Source organism: Eretmochelys imbricata, chromosome 8, assembly GCF_965152235.1.
Source record: "Eretmochelys imbricata isolate rEreImb1 chromosome 8, rEreImb1.hap1, whole genome shotgun sequence".
Classification (NCBI taxonomy): domain Eukaryota; kingdom Metazoa; phylum Chordata; order Testudines; family Cheloniidae; genus Eretmochelys; species Eretmochelys imbricata.
Window position 1 is genome coordinate 611,972 of NC_135579.1, and position 15,945 is coordinate 627,916.

General features: G+C 60.7%; 1 protein-coding gene across 2 annotated transcripts; it reads right to left on the minus strand.

The window, feature by feature from the left end:
• Positions 1-2,193: 2,193 nt before the first annotated feature.
• On the minus strand, positions 2,194-15,117 carry N4BP3 (NEDD4 binding protein 3). 2 transcript variants are annotated; one of them, XM_077825124.1, is made up of 5 exons: positions 14,982-15,117; positions 6,150-6,590; positions 5,167-5,730; positions 4,167-4,424; positions 2,194-3,675 (listed from the first exon to the last, which is right to left on the minus strand). In XM_077825124.1, exons 2-5 carry the CDS (start codon positions 6,558-6,560, stop codon positions 3,097-3,099), a joined length of 1,812 nt encoding a protein of 603 aa, XP_077681250.1. In that variant the 5' UTR covers positions 6,561-6,590; positions 14,982-15,117; the 3' UTR covers positions 2,194-3,096. The 2 variants fall into 2 exon arrangements, with proteins under 2 accessions (XP_077681250.1, XP_077681252.1); XM_077825126.1 differs by lacking the exon at positions 14,982-15,117 and adding an exon at positions 7,073-7,227.
• Between the last annotated feature and the right edge of the window lie 828 nt (positions 15,118-15,945).

Here is a 15,945-nt window from a genome sequence, read left to right on the forward strand (position 1 = left end):
CCACTCCCCCCGGTGCTCCCTGCCTCATGCCCACAGCACAGGTGCTGCAGCTGCACTCTGGGGCTCCTGCCTCGTGCCAGGCCCTGGGGAAGGGTGAGACAGTGACCAGTGTTCCCTGGGCCCAGGTGAACACAGGAGCTGGTAAGGGGCCCAGGATTCTGCAGTGGGCCTAGCCCTCAGCTCAGAGCTTTGGGCTGCCAGGCCAACCCAAGGAAACACTTCTGGCTTCTCTGGAGGCATGCACAACTTGAGCAGTGCTGCGCATACCATGGTCTGAGCACCAGCCCAATGAGGGGCCCCGGGGCCAGCCCTGACCCTCCCGGCCAGGAGCAGACAGGGAGTGGCATATGCAGATCTAGATCGGTTTTCAGAGAGGAGACATGCAGCATCCAGGAGAGAGCAGGTTAGGACCTCACATTTCCACTGGCTATAACCCTACCTGAGGGGGAAAGGGAGTTGTACAGGAGCTAGATGGGGGTGTAACTAGGAGTGAGGGGCTGGAATCAGGCAAAGGAGCTGGCAGGCTGAATAGCAGGAAAAACTGCCCCTGCACTTGATCAAACTCCGGAAGCACCAGCCTGTTTCAGTTAACTTTGGACCAAGCCCTGGAGAAGGTACTGCTGCCCTGGCCACACCAGCTGCACTCATGCCTCTCTTCCTAGTGCCCTAAGAGGAGAGCATTTTGCTAGGGTGGGTTGGAAAGGATTCCACAGGGGCCCTTTGGTTCAGTGATGATGCTTGGGTCAAAGAGAGATGGTGGTAGCATGAGGGTGTCTGCACCGGCTAGAAGCATGTGGAGGAAGGGCTGGCGTAGCCTGAGGGTCCCAAGCAAGGGCAAGCTGCTCTGCAGTGCTGTTGGAGAAGGGCCCCTGCAGGAGGGCCCCCATCTTTCACAGAGGGTGAATCAATGTTGTGGAATTCAGTAAACCGGTTTCACCACCAACCCAATAATCTAAACACTCGATTCTTCCTGAGACGCCACAACTCTGCCCTGTGGCATCTGCAGCAGGAGCTTGGTTTCTGGCTTCCCTGCCAAGTTTTGGTGCCGCCCTCTCCTGCGTCCCACCTCACCTCCCCACGGCTCTAATTGTTGGGTGTAAACCTGCTGCAAGGATCAGAGCCCGGCACCCCAGAGCCCTGGCCTGATGTGGGCACCAGCAAACAAATGAGATTTCAACAGCCAGCTGGCCCAGAACAACAAACCTTCAACAGATCCCGAGCTCCAGCTCCTTAAAGCCAAGCCCCACTGGGCTAGCAGCTGGGAGCACTGCTCTGTGTGCACTGCTCTGTGTGCACACAGCCTCAGTCAGATGAATGGTAGGTCTATGGCATAGACAGGTGCCAAGCCAGGTCTATGGCATAGACAGGTGCCAAGCACCACCGTTGACAAGAGGTGATTTAAAAGGAGACCCTGGCCAGTGGTTGAGGGTACTAGAGCTGTTGGCATCTTGTGTATTTCAGTTCCAAACAGAGTTGAGAGGGTGCTGCCAGGACGAGGCCAGAGAGATTGACCCTGCCAGCCCAGCAGCACCTGTGCCCAGCAGAACTGAGTAGATCAACTCACAGAAGCCAGTTTGGTTCCTCTCCACCCATCAAATAACCTGCAGGTGGGAGAGGCAAGTGGTGCTGCACCAGGACTGCTCGTGGGGGCTTGTGTCTGACCTTAAAGAGCAGCATGTCACTGCCAGGCCATTAGAGACAAACCAGAGCCCCACACTGCAGCAGCAACATGGACAATGGAGCAGGCAGCTGCTGTAGGTGGGGCCCAGCATGGGCAGCTAGGGGCCAGGCCATGTGGAGCCCTGTCTGCATCAGCCTCAGAAACTGGGCCTATGGTCTGTCCCCACGCTGGGAGCACTGCTCCCCTTCCCAGACTCTCCTGCCTTTTGCTCAACCTCCCTGGTCAGCAGCAAATGGAGCTTTGGCTGCAGCAACCTCCTGGAGTGAAGAGCAAATACCAGCTTCACTGCTGCGATATACTGTCAGCCGGGAGGCCTGTAACTCACCCACGTGAGCATCCCTTGGACAGCTGCTGGGGTCACCCCCATGGAGGGAGAGAAAGAAGCAGCCACAGGAGCCAGAAGTACCAAATTCAGATTTATTCCAGGAGAGGCTGAGGAGAGCCTTGCTAGGCCTGGACCTTCATATCCAGAGCACCCAGCTTCCCGCCCCACCCCATGGTGCTAGCCAGCCCTTGCCCACCCCTCAGCACCAACCCACAGCCTGCCTCCTGGTGAAAGAAGGCTCTGCGAGGCAAGCTTCATACCCAGACGTCGGCTGGGCAGGGGGCAAGGATAGGCCTGAGTGATGGTGCATGCTCTCTGGCAGGAGCTGCTTTCCTTCTCCCCTTCTCTATGGCAGGATACCTACCCAGCTCTTCTCCATCTCTGAAGCAGCACGAGAAGCCCCAGCACAGAGGCCACAGCCCTGGGTGGCATGCAAAGCCCCTGCACCTGTCCCCCGTGGCATGAGCCCTATAGTCACTCCTTTTCTCCTGCTGCAGATACTCCAGCAGAGCCAGGTGCCAGGGCAGCTCTAGCCCTGGCAGGAAGTGCTCCCAGCATCCGTGTTTCACATTTCCCAGGCCTCAAGCCCAAGGCCAGGCTACCTGCAAGGGCACCCAGCACAGGCACAGCAGGGCAGGTTCACTCTGCCTGCAGCTCTCAGGCTGGACTGCCCACTGGCCCCAGCACTGTGTGAAGGACATGGAGCAAGACTGGCAGGCATGCAGCTTGGACAGCGTAAGGAGACGAAGTTGGGCATTTCCCTAGCAGGGCCAGAGCCCTCACTGGGGTAGGAAGCAGCAGGGGATGGGGGAGGAGGAACAGGAAATCCCACTTGATGCTGGGCTTCTGTTTGCTGGACAGTAAGAATCATGGTGCAAACTCGCCCTGCTGTTGTAGCACATGCCCCTGCTGCAGAGGCAGAAGTAACACTTGCTCTTGAGACTCCCACAGGGATGGCCCTGCAGTGGTCACAGATTCATCAGTCTGAGATGGAGAAGCCCCCTTGGCTAACCCAGTCAGTCCATGGTGCAGCCTGGGTACCATCCCAAGAGTTCTTGCCCCTTCCCAGTCCAGGCTGCTGGCTTCCTATTCAGATTTTTGAAGACTCGACTCTCTCGATCCAGGGTGAGTCGGTGTCGGGGTCAGCATCTCTGGGCTCAGCCCGCAGGTACCGCAGCTCCCTTTCCAAAGCCTGGCTGCGCTGGTACATCTCCATGTAGCTTGCCTGGATCTCCCTCTGGTAGCGCAGCACTTTCTCCTTCTCCTCCTGCCAGGTTTTCCGCTCCAGCTCAAAGTTCACAGCCTGCAGCTGGGCCTGGCGCCGCTCGCGCAGCAGCTCTGCCCACAGCCACTCCACCTGCCTCTCTGGGGGCTCCCCACTCTCGCTGTGAAGACCCCAACACTTGGAGTCATCAGTTTCACAGCCAGAGAAGTCCTGGCAGACTGGCATGGGAGCATCCCCCAAAGGGAGGGAGGAGCTGGGCTCTGGTGGGGCCTGGAAGGAGTCCCCTAGCTGAGCCAGCTGCGAGTCCTTGGCTTGCACCTCTGCCCGGGCCTCCCGCAGCTGGGTCTTCAAGCTGAAGATCTCACTGAGTTTCTGAGCCATCTCCTCCTGGGAGTCTCGAAGCTGCTGCTTGAGCAGTGAGATCTCAGCTGCCTTCTGACAAACCTGCAGGAGATGCAGAGAAAGGGTGGGGAGAGACAGAGCAAGAAATGAGATGCACAGGAAAAGTTGGGGTGGGGTTTAGAGTTGTTGGGATTGAATGGGGGTTTCCTATCCAGATGCACCCAACTCTGCCAGGCAGGGGCATAGAGCATTAAACCTGCCATGTGGCAGCCATTACCAGACAGCACTCTCAGGATTTCCACAGGCAGGAAATGGAGGCTTTGCAGGGGTGTGAAGAATGAGAAGGGATGGGGCGGGGCGTCGCTAGGCTTTTGGCTCTAGAGCCAGGTCCATAGCTGCATTAAGCCACGGATGACAGTGGCTCAACGTCTCTCTGCTTCATCCTGAGAGAAAGTTCCCCCACAAAAACCCCGGAGAACGGTACAGTTGGAGCCTGTGCCTAGGGCTGAGGCTGCGGGTTGGGATTGAGGGGCGCTGGGACAGCTGCTGGGGCAGAAGGGTGGAGGAGAGCTGCAGAGCTCTCCTTTACTCACCTCCCACCTGGTCTCTTCTAGTTTGGGGCTGACACGTTCACACTGCTGCTGCCACTGCCTCAGCTCCTCACACTGGCCCTGGTGCAGGCTCAGCTCCTCCTGCAGCCGCTTCTTCTCCTGCTGCGCTTTGTAGAGCTGCAGCTGCAGTGCCCGCTGGCTGCGCTGGGCCTGCTGGGTCACCTGCTGCAGCTTGGCGACATACATCTGCTTCAGCTCATCCAGTGCATCCACCCACAGATGCTGTTTGTCCTCAAAAACCTGCTGGCACAAAGAGAAGTCTGTGCCCAGCTCCTGGGACAAAGTGCCAGGCAGCCCAGCCCCCTCCAGCAGCTCAAGGTCTAGGGTGAAGGATCCCATCACTCCTTACAGCCCCAGGGGCTCAAAGGGAGCAGCCTGGCCCCATGACACTGGAATGGGAAGCAGCAGCTCTAAGAGTCACCGCCCAGCAACACACAATCCATCTCCAAGCAGGATTCAGCCAGGACGGCACTGGACCATTCTCACACTAGTACGTGCTTCTGAAATGTAGTCCGAGACCAAATGTCTCCGTTTTCTCAGAGAGCAGATACAGGCTGGGCAGCTGCTCCTATTGGCTACCCCAGCCTCCTCCCACCACCACCTTGGTGCAAGGCGGAAAAGGTTCCTCTTGCATGGAGATTTCCCAGTCCGATCGCTCTGGAGCAAGCCGGATGCTCTGGCACTGGGAGCAGCAGAGCCCAGGCTCCCCATTGCCCAACAGGTCACTGGATTCTGGAGGTGAACGTGCCCTTCCCCAGCCCTGCTCGCACCGGACACAACACGCTGGCACACTACTGCCAGCACAGTGCTCCAGGGAATCATAGACCACGCACAGACCCCAGCACAGTGAGCTCCACACAACAGCACAGGGGCAATGCATGAGACACTAGCCTCCCTGTTTGGGGGGGCAGAGGGGGCACTGGGATGGGGTGAGAAGCGGGCCCAGGGCCCTGCACCCTCAGGCCTGCCCCACTGCACTCACCTGTGTGAAGGGGTCTTCAGTCTCACTAAGGCTCCTCTTCAACTGCCACAGCTCCCCACTCTTCTCGTGCAGCCGGTCCTCTAGCTGCTTCACCACGTCCTCCAGGGAGTAGGTGAACTCGTAGGGGGGTGGGGGCTCCCCAGAGCTTTGCAGCCGGCTTAGCGTGGCCATGCTCTTGCAGGACAGAGGCGCTTTCTCCACTGCCAGGGGGTCTCTGGGGCCCCAGGAGGCCCTGTCAAGGGAGCCCCCAATGTGGTTGATGTGGCCCATGGAGGCGCTGAACTGGCCCTGGGCAGGTTTGAAGTGGGGAGGGTAGATGGGGAAGCTCTGGATGGCGTTGTGGTTGGAATTGGAGGCCTCGTCTAAGCTGATGGTGTGCAGCAGGTGGGTGTGCAGGGGGCCATGCTGGGAGGAGGGACTGGTGCTGGTGCTGCTCTGGGACAGGAGGGTGTGCAGGTTCCCGTTGCTCTTTGACAGCTTCTGCCCTTTGGATGAGGCCAGGCCCTGCATGGACACCAGGCCTTTCCCAGCCACTGCCTTGAAGGCCGATGGCCTGATCCGACACTGAAAGACAAGGGAGCCAAGGATCAACCTGGTCTCAGCAGAGCCGCTCAGCAGGGAGAAGAGCTGGGGAACCCCAGTCTGTGTCCCCAGCTGCAGGATGGCTCAGCGCTGCCCCACCCCTTTGCCCTGGACACAGATATGAGGCTTACGTACAAGGACCTCCCAGCTTCTATCTGTCACAGCAGATACATGGGCCCAGCACCACCTGGCCTGCCAAGAGCTAGGGGGCTGTCCGCAAGGGCCCCCTCCTCCCATGCTCTGCGCCAGCCAGCTCCCATTTGGTGGCTGCTCTCCACTCTGGAGGCAGCTGCATTTCAGGAGCGGTTGGTGCGATGCACTTGTGGAAAACATCCCTACAACTAGTCATGTGGATCCCTAGCCACATTGCCTGCCCCAGCCCCAGCACCCAGGGGCCTCACCTTGTCAAAGCGGCCCCGCTCCGGCAGCGAGCTCTTGGAGAAGTCTGCCCCCCGGTGGTGCTCACGGGAGTAGCGGTCAGGGGACTGGTTCTCACGGTCGCTCTCGTAGTCCCGAGACGCTCCCGGCGCCTGGTGCTTCCTCTCGGCCCGGGGCTCCTTCCTGGCACCGTGCAGGTAGCTGAAGAGCTCCCGCTGGCTCGGGCCCTTCCGGAGCAGGCCATCCGGCTGCCGGAACCCCCGCGAGCCCCCCAGCACCGCCCTCAGCTCCACAGGCGTCAAGTCCTGTTTCTCCACCAGGCTGCCCACGCTGCCCATGCCGCAGCCGCAGCTCCCAGGCGCAGAGGCTAGGGAAGAGTCAAGGAAGCAGTTGCCAGGGTCACAGGTCACATGAGGGACCTGTGCTGTTGCCATGGAGAATTAGACCAGCAGGTGGGACCAGCACTGCCAAAGGAGGGAACAGACAATCAGCAAAGGGGTGTGAGTGGCTGGGGCCACCCTATGTCCACCAGCCCCACCCTGAGGGGGAGAGCCGTGCTCCCTCCCCCCCATCCCCATGGATGCACAGCCAGCCAGAGGGGAGGCAGAGCGGCCACATCTCCCTGTGTCACGCAGCGCCCACTACTGCTCCCCCCTGACAAGTCCCTGATCACCCCAGCATTTACAGCAGGGCCCCAAAGAATCATCCAGGGTCCCCATGCAGGGAGGGGAGTCAGTCTCCATGTGACCATAATCCTAGCCCCACCCCACCCCCTGCTTACAAGCAGCCTCTGGCGGAAGTGGGTCTGTACCGAGCCAGCTGCTCCCTTCAGGCCTATAAACTGAGGACGCAGGTGCCTTCTTTCAACTTCTGGAGCTGGGAACCCCAACAGGAGCCAGCCGGACACCAGCATGTTCCCCAGAGATAAAGCCACTCTGCCACTCACCTGCTCCCCCCAGGCAGCCAGAGCCGAGCCCCGGGGAGCAGCACATCGGGAGGATCCGGCTGGAAGTCGATCTGCCCTGCCACCCAGCCAAGGCTGAACTGCTCGCTCCTATCTGACGTGGTGGTTCCCACACCCAGCTCCTCCTCCCGCCTGGGGGGCTGGGGAGGGAAACCAAAACAAGCACATGCCACCCAGCCAGGCAGGCAAGCTCCAGAGCTCCTGTCACCTGCCTGGACTCTGTCCCCAGGCTGATTCCTGGACAACTGGTCCACACGGGGCTGTGGCTGCCCTCTCCGAGCTCAGACGGGACCCTGGGCCAGCAGCATGACCTTTCACGTACTGCACGCGCTCACGCACCCAGCAGCCAATGGTGCTTCCAGGAGCCTTTGCAGACCCAGGCCACAGCACCGAGTTGGGGTGGGGCTCCTCAGACCAGCTCAGGGGAGAGCAGTCAAGAGGGGTGCGGGGGATCCAGCCCAGCTGAGCAGACAACACCCCTCCATGGCTGTTCTGAGGCCTGGGACCAGCAAACTGGGGTCTCAGTAGCACAAAATCCAGCATCCAGCTTAGCTCCCTGTTGGCAGCTACAGCAGAGGGGCCAAGGGCTGGCTGGGCTACAGAGGCTGCTACCCCCTGGCTCCCAAGGAGCGGGGCAGTGTTCCTCTCTGAGCTGTGCCTGCTGTGGGCATGACTGGCTCCCCCAGGGTTGTTAGGCCAGCACCTCACCTCCCCATTAGTGCAGCAGCTCTCCCTTCAGAGGAAGGACCAGAACCCAGCTCAGGAGCTGGGGGAAAGAAGCCCAGCACCTTTCAGCCTTGAAGTGCGAGTGCAAGGTACCAGGGGAATCCCGCACAGGGGAAACATGGCCCTTTGCTGGAGGCTGGGCCACTGATCATGCCGAGTGCTTTCCTAATGACAGCACAATACCAAAGCCCACAGGTGGCAGATGCAAGTGCCCCCAGGGCAGCAGGGCACTGCTGCGGCTAGGATGGAAAGTCTGGCAGGGGAGAAGCTCCGCACATGAGCCAGAAACTCTTTTTCCATTCGGTCCTGATCCTGCCCCCACTGCACTTAATGGACAAACTCTTGCCAAGTCCCATGGGCTCAGAACAGGGTTCCTACCCCACCTCGACCTTCTGGGCCTGACCAGCTGCACCAAGAGGAGCAAGGCAAATTGCAGCCCAGGCCTCCATGTACCCAAGGCCCCATGTACCCATGGCCTGCACTCCCTGCGATCCTCCCCACGCCCCCGCACTCCATCCTCTCGAGGATGGACACAGGGGCTAGGCGTCCAGCTCCTCCGGACAGTCCTGCCCCAGCCCCGAGGAGGGGAAGGGCTAAGATACTCCATTTCAGGCAGCGAACAAAAGCAGATACTGTGGCATGGGGGCTGTGGGGCACAGGCCAGATGGCACGAGCAGGGGAGGCAGGAACAGGAAGGACGTGAGGCAGGAAGTGGCAGTTTCCTGAGCAGGTTCTGGGCTGCACACTCTGGGCCCTGCTGGGCCTGGGAGGAAGCCCAGGAGGAAACAGACAATGCTGCTAGCAACTGACAAGCCCCTCACCCTTCCCCTGAGGCGCAGCAGGCAGGAACAGCCCTTACCTCCCCAGTGCTACCCAGCCCAGGGCAGTGGTCAGGCCTCCCCCTCAGTGCATAGGGCTACCGACCCCAGCATCACCCCCAACTTGGTCCACTCCCCAGGCTGGCTCCACCCCCGAGGGAGCAGCTGCCTGTTCCCCTCTCAGTGACCTGCCCTTCAACCCTGGGCAGCAGCGGGTGCAGCGAGACCAGCCAGTTCTAGGGCCTGCTGCCGCACCAGAAGGGAACACAGGTAACCCAGCCCAACCTAAGAACCGGCATGATGCCCACAAGTGCCGAGCTGGGAGAGCTCCTCGCTCTGGGCAGCATTTCCACCTGCCCAGACTGCAGAACTCAGCCCAATGCCCCCGAAGGCCATTGCCCACTCACTGCAGGCTCATGCTTTGCCTTGGGCACCCAAATCAGCAGTGGCATCTCCACTGGCAAAGGCAGTCTCCAGGGGCTTGCCTCCAACACCCTCCCCTTGCCAAAGACTGCAGAGCCAGCGGGGGCACAGTTCACTAGAGGCCCCATTTTACAGACGGGGAAAGTGGGGCAAAGCAGTTAAATGACTTGCCCAGCAAAGACCAACCAGCCTTGGAATAACGTCATGACAGCCAAAAATGAACAGGCTAAGCTGGGAGCGAAGGCCCCCACGGGAACAGCACAGCTGCAGGCTGCCCATGTGGCAGAACTGCCTGGGCCGGGAAAGCACAGACTGTGCCATGAGTCTCACTCCTGGGTTCTCCAACACTCAGCCCTGGATACCCGAGCATCCGGGGGCGGGGATCTTCCCTTCAGAGCCCCAGTGAGACCAGGACACCCAAGCGTGGGGGCGAGGAGATGAAGCTGTCCAAGGCCCACAGATGGGAACCTGTTACAAGTCTCTGCACCACTGAAGCTTGGGAGACAAGAGGAGGGATCTCAGCCTGCTCCAAGCCCAGCACTGCCAGGGCCCGACAGATCCCTGCTGGGGGCCCTGGGTCAGGAGCTGCAGCTCAGGTGTAACGCCCCAGCTCTCTGCACCAGGCACTGTGTAAACAAACAACTCCCCTTTAATCACTGCCACGCACAAACCTGTCTGACAGCTCCTGCCCTGCAAGGTCATCTCCCTCCTAGGGAACCCAGGATCTGCTCCCACGAGCCGCCTACATACGGCTTTCAACCTGGGGAGGAGAGACCCACGCTCCTCAGGGGAGCTGGGCCACCCTGGATGCCGCTGGGAGCTCAGAGGGGTCTGCAAGGGTTCTCGCTCCTCAGAGACTGGGCAGGGCTCCCTGCACCTCAAGCACCAGATTCTCCAGCAGCAGACCCCACATCCTGAGAAAGCTGCTGAGACCAGACCCCACAGCCAATTCCCCCTATGAACCACACAAGCACCCCAAGAAGAGGTAGACTGCCTCTGTGGGCGATGAATGGTCTGCGGAGCAGCTCAGCTTGCAGGAGCTCCTGGGCCCGATCTCCTCCCTGTACCCGAGATGCCACTGACACCTGTGCCCAGTGGGCATCTCCCTGTGAGGGCACTGCTCTGGGAGACCAAGGCAAGTGGTACCCAGGTGCCAGCCTTCCCCTTCTTAGAAGGGGCTTTTTGGCTGCCTGAGGGGCACATGGCAGGGGCAGGCACCATGCAGTTCCAGGCCTCTCAGCCCACTGGCCCCTTGCTCCCTCCTGCAGCAGCCTCTCTGGGTGAACCATGTCAGTGGGGTGGCCCACCCCAGAACAACCCTGTACACACCTCCATGGAGGGGATGGGCTCTGAGCTGGATTTCCAGGTATGCTGCACTGGAAAGTAACTCTCAGCCCCAGCCGGGACACAGCTGCCCTCCTTGGGCCCTAGGGTAACCCCACACACTTTCACACAGGAATAACACACTTCAGACTGAACACAGGGCACAAAGTTTTTACAGGGAGGGGAATTAGCCATTGATGCAACTTGCAGGGTTAATTCTCCAGTCATTGGAGGCTCTAAATCAAGACTGAGTGTCTTTTTGTAAAAGCCCAACTCTAGCTCAGCCAGCTCTGGGCTGGCCGCAGGAACCACGAGAGGTTGCATCGTCTGTGCTCCACAGAGGTTCCGCCTGCATGGTCAGAATGATCCCTCTGGCCTTAAACTCTACGAATCCCACGCCACCCCCCCCGGTCAGGCACTCTCCCTTCTACAGCTCCATGCGCTCCCAGAGCTGAGCCAGCAGTACGGAGCTACCCTCCGGGGGACTCAGCTGAGCCCCGAACCCCAGAGGGGAGGCAGAGGTCAGGCTCTGTCCCTCACACACCCCAACTTGTGATGCCTTAGGACAGACAGCTGTAACCGCAGCACCTGGGGCTGTGAGGAGCCCCCCGCTCCATGGGGCAGCCGGCCCAGAGGCAGCCCCCTTTTGCCAGGGGACGGACCAGCACTGCATCCCGTTCCTTCATGGCTTCGCTCAATCCTGCAGCACAGAGAACCTCTGAGCCGGCTTTGTCCAGCCAGCTTCTTGTGATTTTGGCTACGGATACAATGATCCCAAGTGGTCAGGTGCCATTTGACATCACCCCCAACGTCACTCTGGGGCAGTGGGGTCAGCACCTACTGCGAAGAGAGAACATCCCGTACTGTCCTGAAGCACCTGGCTGTTCCTGGCAGGTGAGCTGCACTGGTCCTGCTTAGCACTTCAGAGATCACAGGCTCAGGAGGCCTGGCTAACTCCCAGCCCCCGCTGCAGACACAGACAGGGAGCAGCCTGAAGGTATCCATGACACACGGACCTGAGGAACAGTCTCACCTGCTCCTGGGAACAGGGAATGCTCAGTGAGTGACTCCCCAGCCCCTTCCTTGGGTGGCAGCGGGTTAGTGAGGTTTATCCATTGCACAAAACACTGCATAGCCATCAGAGCCCTGCCCTGGCAGCCACAAAGCAAGGATATCCACTCCCTCCAGGTGCCAATGGGACACACCCCAGCCCCTCTGGAGTCCACAGAGTCTTGCCAGGACCTGGGCCTGTATCCCGATTGGTCTGGAAGTTCCTTTCAAATCAGCGTCTGGGACCTGCCGGGCTCCAATCCCACTGGGCTGGAAGGGCCCTTCCGGACTGGGCAGGTCTGTGCAGCGGGTGCACATGCATTCCGCAAAGCGAGCCTGGGGAAGGGCTCGTGCACGTGCAATGCAGCAGAGCTTGCGGGCTTGATTCAATGGGAGCTTGGCCACAACTTCACAAGGAGCAGGCAGGGCCCTGGTACCCTGCCCTAGCTTTGGAGAGGCAGGCATCAGCAGAGCCTGTCTCTTCAGTAACAAAAGGGACAGGCACCGGGACTGCAGGAGAGACCCTGGGTGGAACTAAACCACAGACACCTCCCCAGGGTCATGGCCACAGCACGACTCATGGAGGGGCATTGAAGCTGGGGCTGCATTCCAAGGGAAGGGGCCCATCCACCCACCAGTGCTGTGCTTGAGGGGCAGGGACAAACAGGGACCAGCCATGTGATGACACAAGCTGCCCTGGAGCAGCATGGGAGTGGGGTGGGAACCACTGAGGCAGGGTGAGAGAGCAGCCCCATCCCACGGCCACACAGCTAGAACACTTCAGCCCAGTGGCATCTGCAGAGGGAACATTCGAGCTGGGAAGATGCTGCCGAGGCCAGTACAACATAGCCTGGGACTTAGAGCTGGCCAGCACAGAGCCCAGACCAGGGCCCAATCAGTGGCTGTACCCACAGGGGCAGGCTCTGCAACCCACGCTTAAGATGGAGTTTTTAAAAGTAGATTCAGCTTTCAGGCCTTAGGGGACTAGACTGACACCCCGTCCCGCAGCTCTTCACGCAGGCCACCAAGCCTGCAGTCTGGGCTGCACTCATGCCAGCAACCTGGAAGGAAATGGCCCAATCCCTTGAGTCCTGCAAACCCCAGTGAGCTGGGCTTTGTTGGCTCCTGAAGACTGGCTTTGCCAGGCTTCCTCCCCATGCCCTGGAACCACAATGAACAGCAAGAATCCAGCAGCCCCAGGGAGTCTGTCCCAGGCAGGGTGGCTGGGGGTTATTCTCCAAAACCTGACAAGAATCTTAGCACTGGCTGGAAACACTAGACCAGTGGTTCTCAAACTGTGAGTTGCAACCCAGTTTTAATGGGGTTGCCAGGGCTGGCTTAGACTTACTTGGGCCTGGGACAGAAGCCAAAGCCCGAGCCCCACCACCCAGGGCCATAGCCCAAGAGCTTCAGCACTGGGTGGCAAGACTCAGATTACAGGCCCCCTGCCTGAGACTGAAGCCCTTGGGCTTCTCCTTTGGCTTCCCAGCAGCAGCAGCGGGATTCAGGCAGGCTCAGGCTTCAGTCCCCCCTCCTGGGTCATGTAGTAATTTTTGTTGTCAGAAGGGGGTCTCAGTGCAAAGAAGTTTGAGAACCCCCTGCTCTAGACAGTCGCTGCTCCATCCCCCTGCCCTGGGCAAGTTCCCTGGGAGCCACGAGCTATTTACCAGCCCCAGGTGCCGGGCGGCGACAGGATGCTCAGCACGGGGCCGCCCATTCCTTCTGACTCCAACTGGAAGGACTAGGAACCGGCAACATCATCAACCCCAAGGGAAGATGGGCACTTCCATGGGCAGCCACAAGATGCCTGTGGCAAGCAGAGGCAGTAGCTCCAGACCAGGAAAATGGCAGGCGTCTCCTGGTTTCTTCAGCCAGACCTTGTGGGTTGTGAAATCCCCAGGGCAGGTGAACAGCACCACTTGGGACCCCCACCTAAGCACCCCAGCTACTATCCCACACGGAGTCCCAGAGCACAGCACAGCCTAGGAACTGTTCAAGCACCGGACAAGGCATTCAGCCACCCATACCCATCCCACACGGCCCAGGGATGACTCCTGCCACTACCCTGCATCCCCCGCTTGCCAAAGCCTTGCTGTCAGACTCCATATGCAACAGAGACGCACTAGCAGGTTCTGTAACCTGAGTCCCACAGACACACCACTTCTCAACGGTGACGGGGAGACAACACCTGCGTTCCCCATCGGCCTGATCACCCTAGCTCTAAAATGACCAGCAGCGCTCAGAACGAGGGACATATCTGCGGGGACAGGAGGGGGATCTTCAAGCGTAAAATCCCAGTAAAACCCAACACATGCTGTATAAGCCAAGAGTCCAAGTCAGCAAACCCTCACTGACCAACACCATAAACCCTGAGCATCCCGCGTAAGGCGCCTGGTGTGAAGACCCCATGCAAAGAGGCAGGAAGGGCTGGTGTTCTTCCCTGGTTCCCCCGCACCACAGAACAGCCGCAGGAGGCCTGGGGATTTCTGTGAAGCAATCCAGGCTGAAATATGGACACATTCTTGCTGAAGGGGGTCACCTTTAGCTCCAGACCCACACTCCTGTCTGAACACTGTTCATGTCCTATTGCCGCAAGTAACAGCTCAGAACACAAGGACTGGAGGAGGAGGAGACATTCCCGTTGTGTTGTCTCTGTGTGTTTGACAGCACCTGGTACAGTCTGTTCCCCTGTCTCCCCTGGGCAGTTGTTGTTTTTCCCCCATTTGCAGGGTCTTTCACATGGCCGCAGAGGAAAGAACCTGTTTTGAAAATCTAAGTCTTAAACTCGGCAATCACAGAGCTGCGGCCCCAGAGACCCTGAGCTGAAGAGGGCAGCACCGGGGCCGCCGCAGCCCGGGGCTCTGGGCATGCGGAGGAACCCGGAGCCAGGCGGGGCCCGGGGGGCCGCAGGTCCGGAATTCTGACTCAGAGCTCAAGCCCGGAGCAGCCTTTTAACGGGGGTGGGTCCCTCCAGCCGGAGCAGACAGGCTGGGTAGGAGCAGGGCGGCTGCCGAGCAGGAGCGCCCTCCTGTCCGGTGTCCCGGCACTAGCCATAGTGACGGAGAAACGCCGTTTCTCGGCTCCCCGTCCTGGGGCAGCCCAGCTCCCCGGCTGCAGGCCGGAGCACAGCGCTTCCCCCGGGATTCCCGCAGGCTGCGGGGACCAGATTTCCCGCTCGGGAGCCCAGCAACGCGTGGCCGAACCAGATCGGCCCGGAGACCCCCAGTGCCGGGGTAAGCGAGGCAGAGACCCCTGCCTTCGAGCCGCTCCGCAGCCCGGGCCCGGCCCGCCCCGGCCGGCCGGGCTCCCCCCGCCGCCCAGCAGCTGTTCCAGCCCCGCGCCGGCTCCTCTCCCGGGGCGACCCAACTGCTCAGCCTCCCACCCTGCTCGGCCTCGGCCCCGGCCCCGGCCTCGGCCTGGCCGGCCCGGAGCTGGCGGGGCAGGGGGGTTCAGCGCACCCGGAACAAAGCCAGTTTCCTGCCGGGCCGGGCGCCGCGGACCGGGCCCGAGGCTCGGCGGGACACGTGCCCGGCGGCCGCCCCGGGACTCACCATGCTCGCGGCGCGGGCTCGGCGCTGCGGCTGCAGCTCAGCCGGGGCAGAGGCAAAACCCGGCCTGGACGCGGCTCCCGCCCGCAGCCGCATCACGGCCGCTCTGGGAACCCAACCCGGGGCGGCAAAGCCCGGCCTGGATCGCAGCCCGGGGGCGGGGCCCTGCGCTGCCCGCCCCGCCCCACCCCTCGGGGCCGCTGCCCGCCGCGGTTTCCAAAGGGGCCGGCACGTGCGAGGGTGGCTGGGCCGGCAGCTGGACCCCTCCGCAGGGAAGTAGCCGCTGGCTCCTACAGCCGCGTAGCCCCGCGGGCAGGAGCAGATTAAGCAATTGCTTAGAGCCCCAGCAGCTCAGGGGGCCCCTATTCGCTTTTTATTGGGGGGGGGTAATCCTGTTTAGTGCCCCTCCCCGTTAGCACCGCCTCTGCCCGCAGGTACCTCCGGGCAGGCACATGGAGGCTCCGATCCACAGAGCCCTGCACAGCCCCTACTGCCCAACCTTGCACTGTATGCCAGTTAACTTTTAACTACCTCAGCCACTGGAAAGCCTCGCCTAACCCGTCCTTGCCAGGGTCTGCAGCGAGCTGCCTGCCCCAGAGCACCCACTCCCTCTTTCCAGCCGCTCCCGCACACCCAAGGCAGCTAGGAATACGCTAACGCTGGGCAGCACCGCTCAGCTACCTGGCGGATTGCTGCTGTTGGTGCAAAGGTGCTGGGGGTCTCGACTGGGAGCAGAGGCAGCCCACCAGATACTGTCCGCATCCACATGTGCTCCACGCTATGAGCCCCTGCCCTGTATGTCAGGGACTCAGGAGCAAAACAAGTATTCAGTCTTAGTGCCCCTTTGGCCTCTCTGCCAGCCCCGTGCTCACACCCTGCACCAGAACGCTGGGCTCTGTCATGGGGGGGCCTCTGGAAGGGTGGTGTGATTCCAGCTGGCTGACGGGGCCTGTTTTGATTATTGTCC

What these genes read in the sequence shown, in the direction of transcription:
- N4BP3 (XM_077825124.1), bottom strand. Translation starts at nt 6,560, where the DNA reads ATGGCAACAGCACAGGTCCCTCATGTGACCTGTGACCCTGGCAACTGC. An exon ending in AGCGGGGCCGCTTTGACAAG is followed by an intron (nt 5,731 to 6,149) that starts GTGAGGCCCCTG and finishes CTTGTCTTTCAG; the next exon opens with TGTCGGATCAGGCCATCGGC. An exon ending in CTGAAGACCCCTTCACACAG is followed by an intron (nt 4,425 to 5,166) that starts GTGAGTGCAGTG and finishes TTGTGCCAGCAG; the next exon opens with GTTTTTGAGGACAAACAGCA.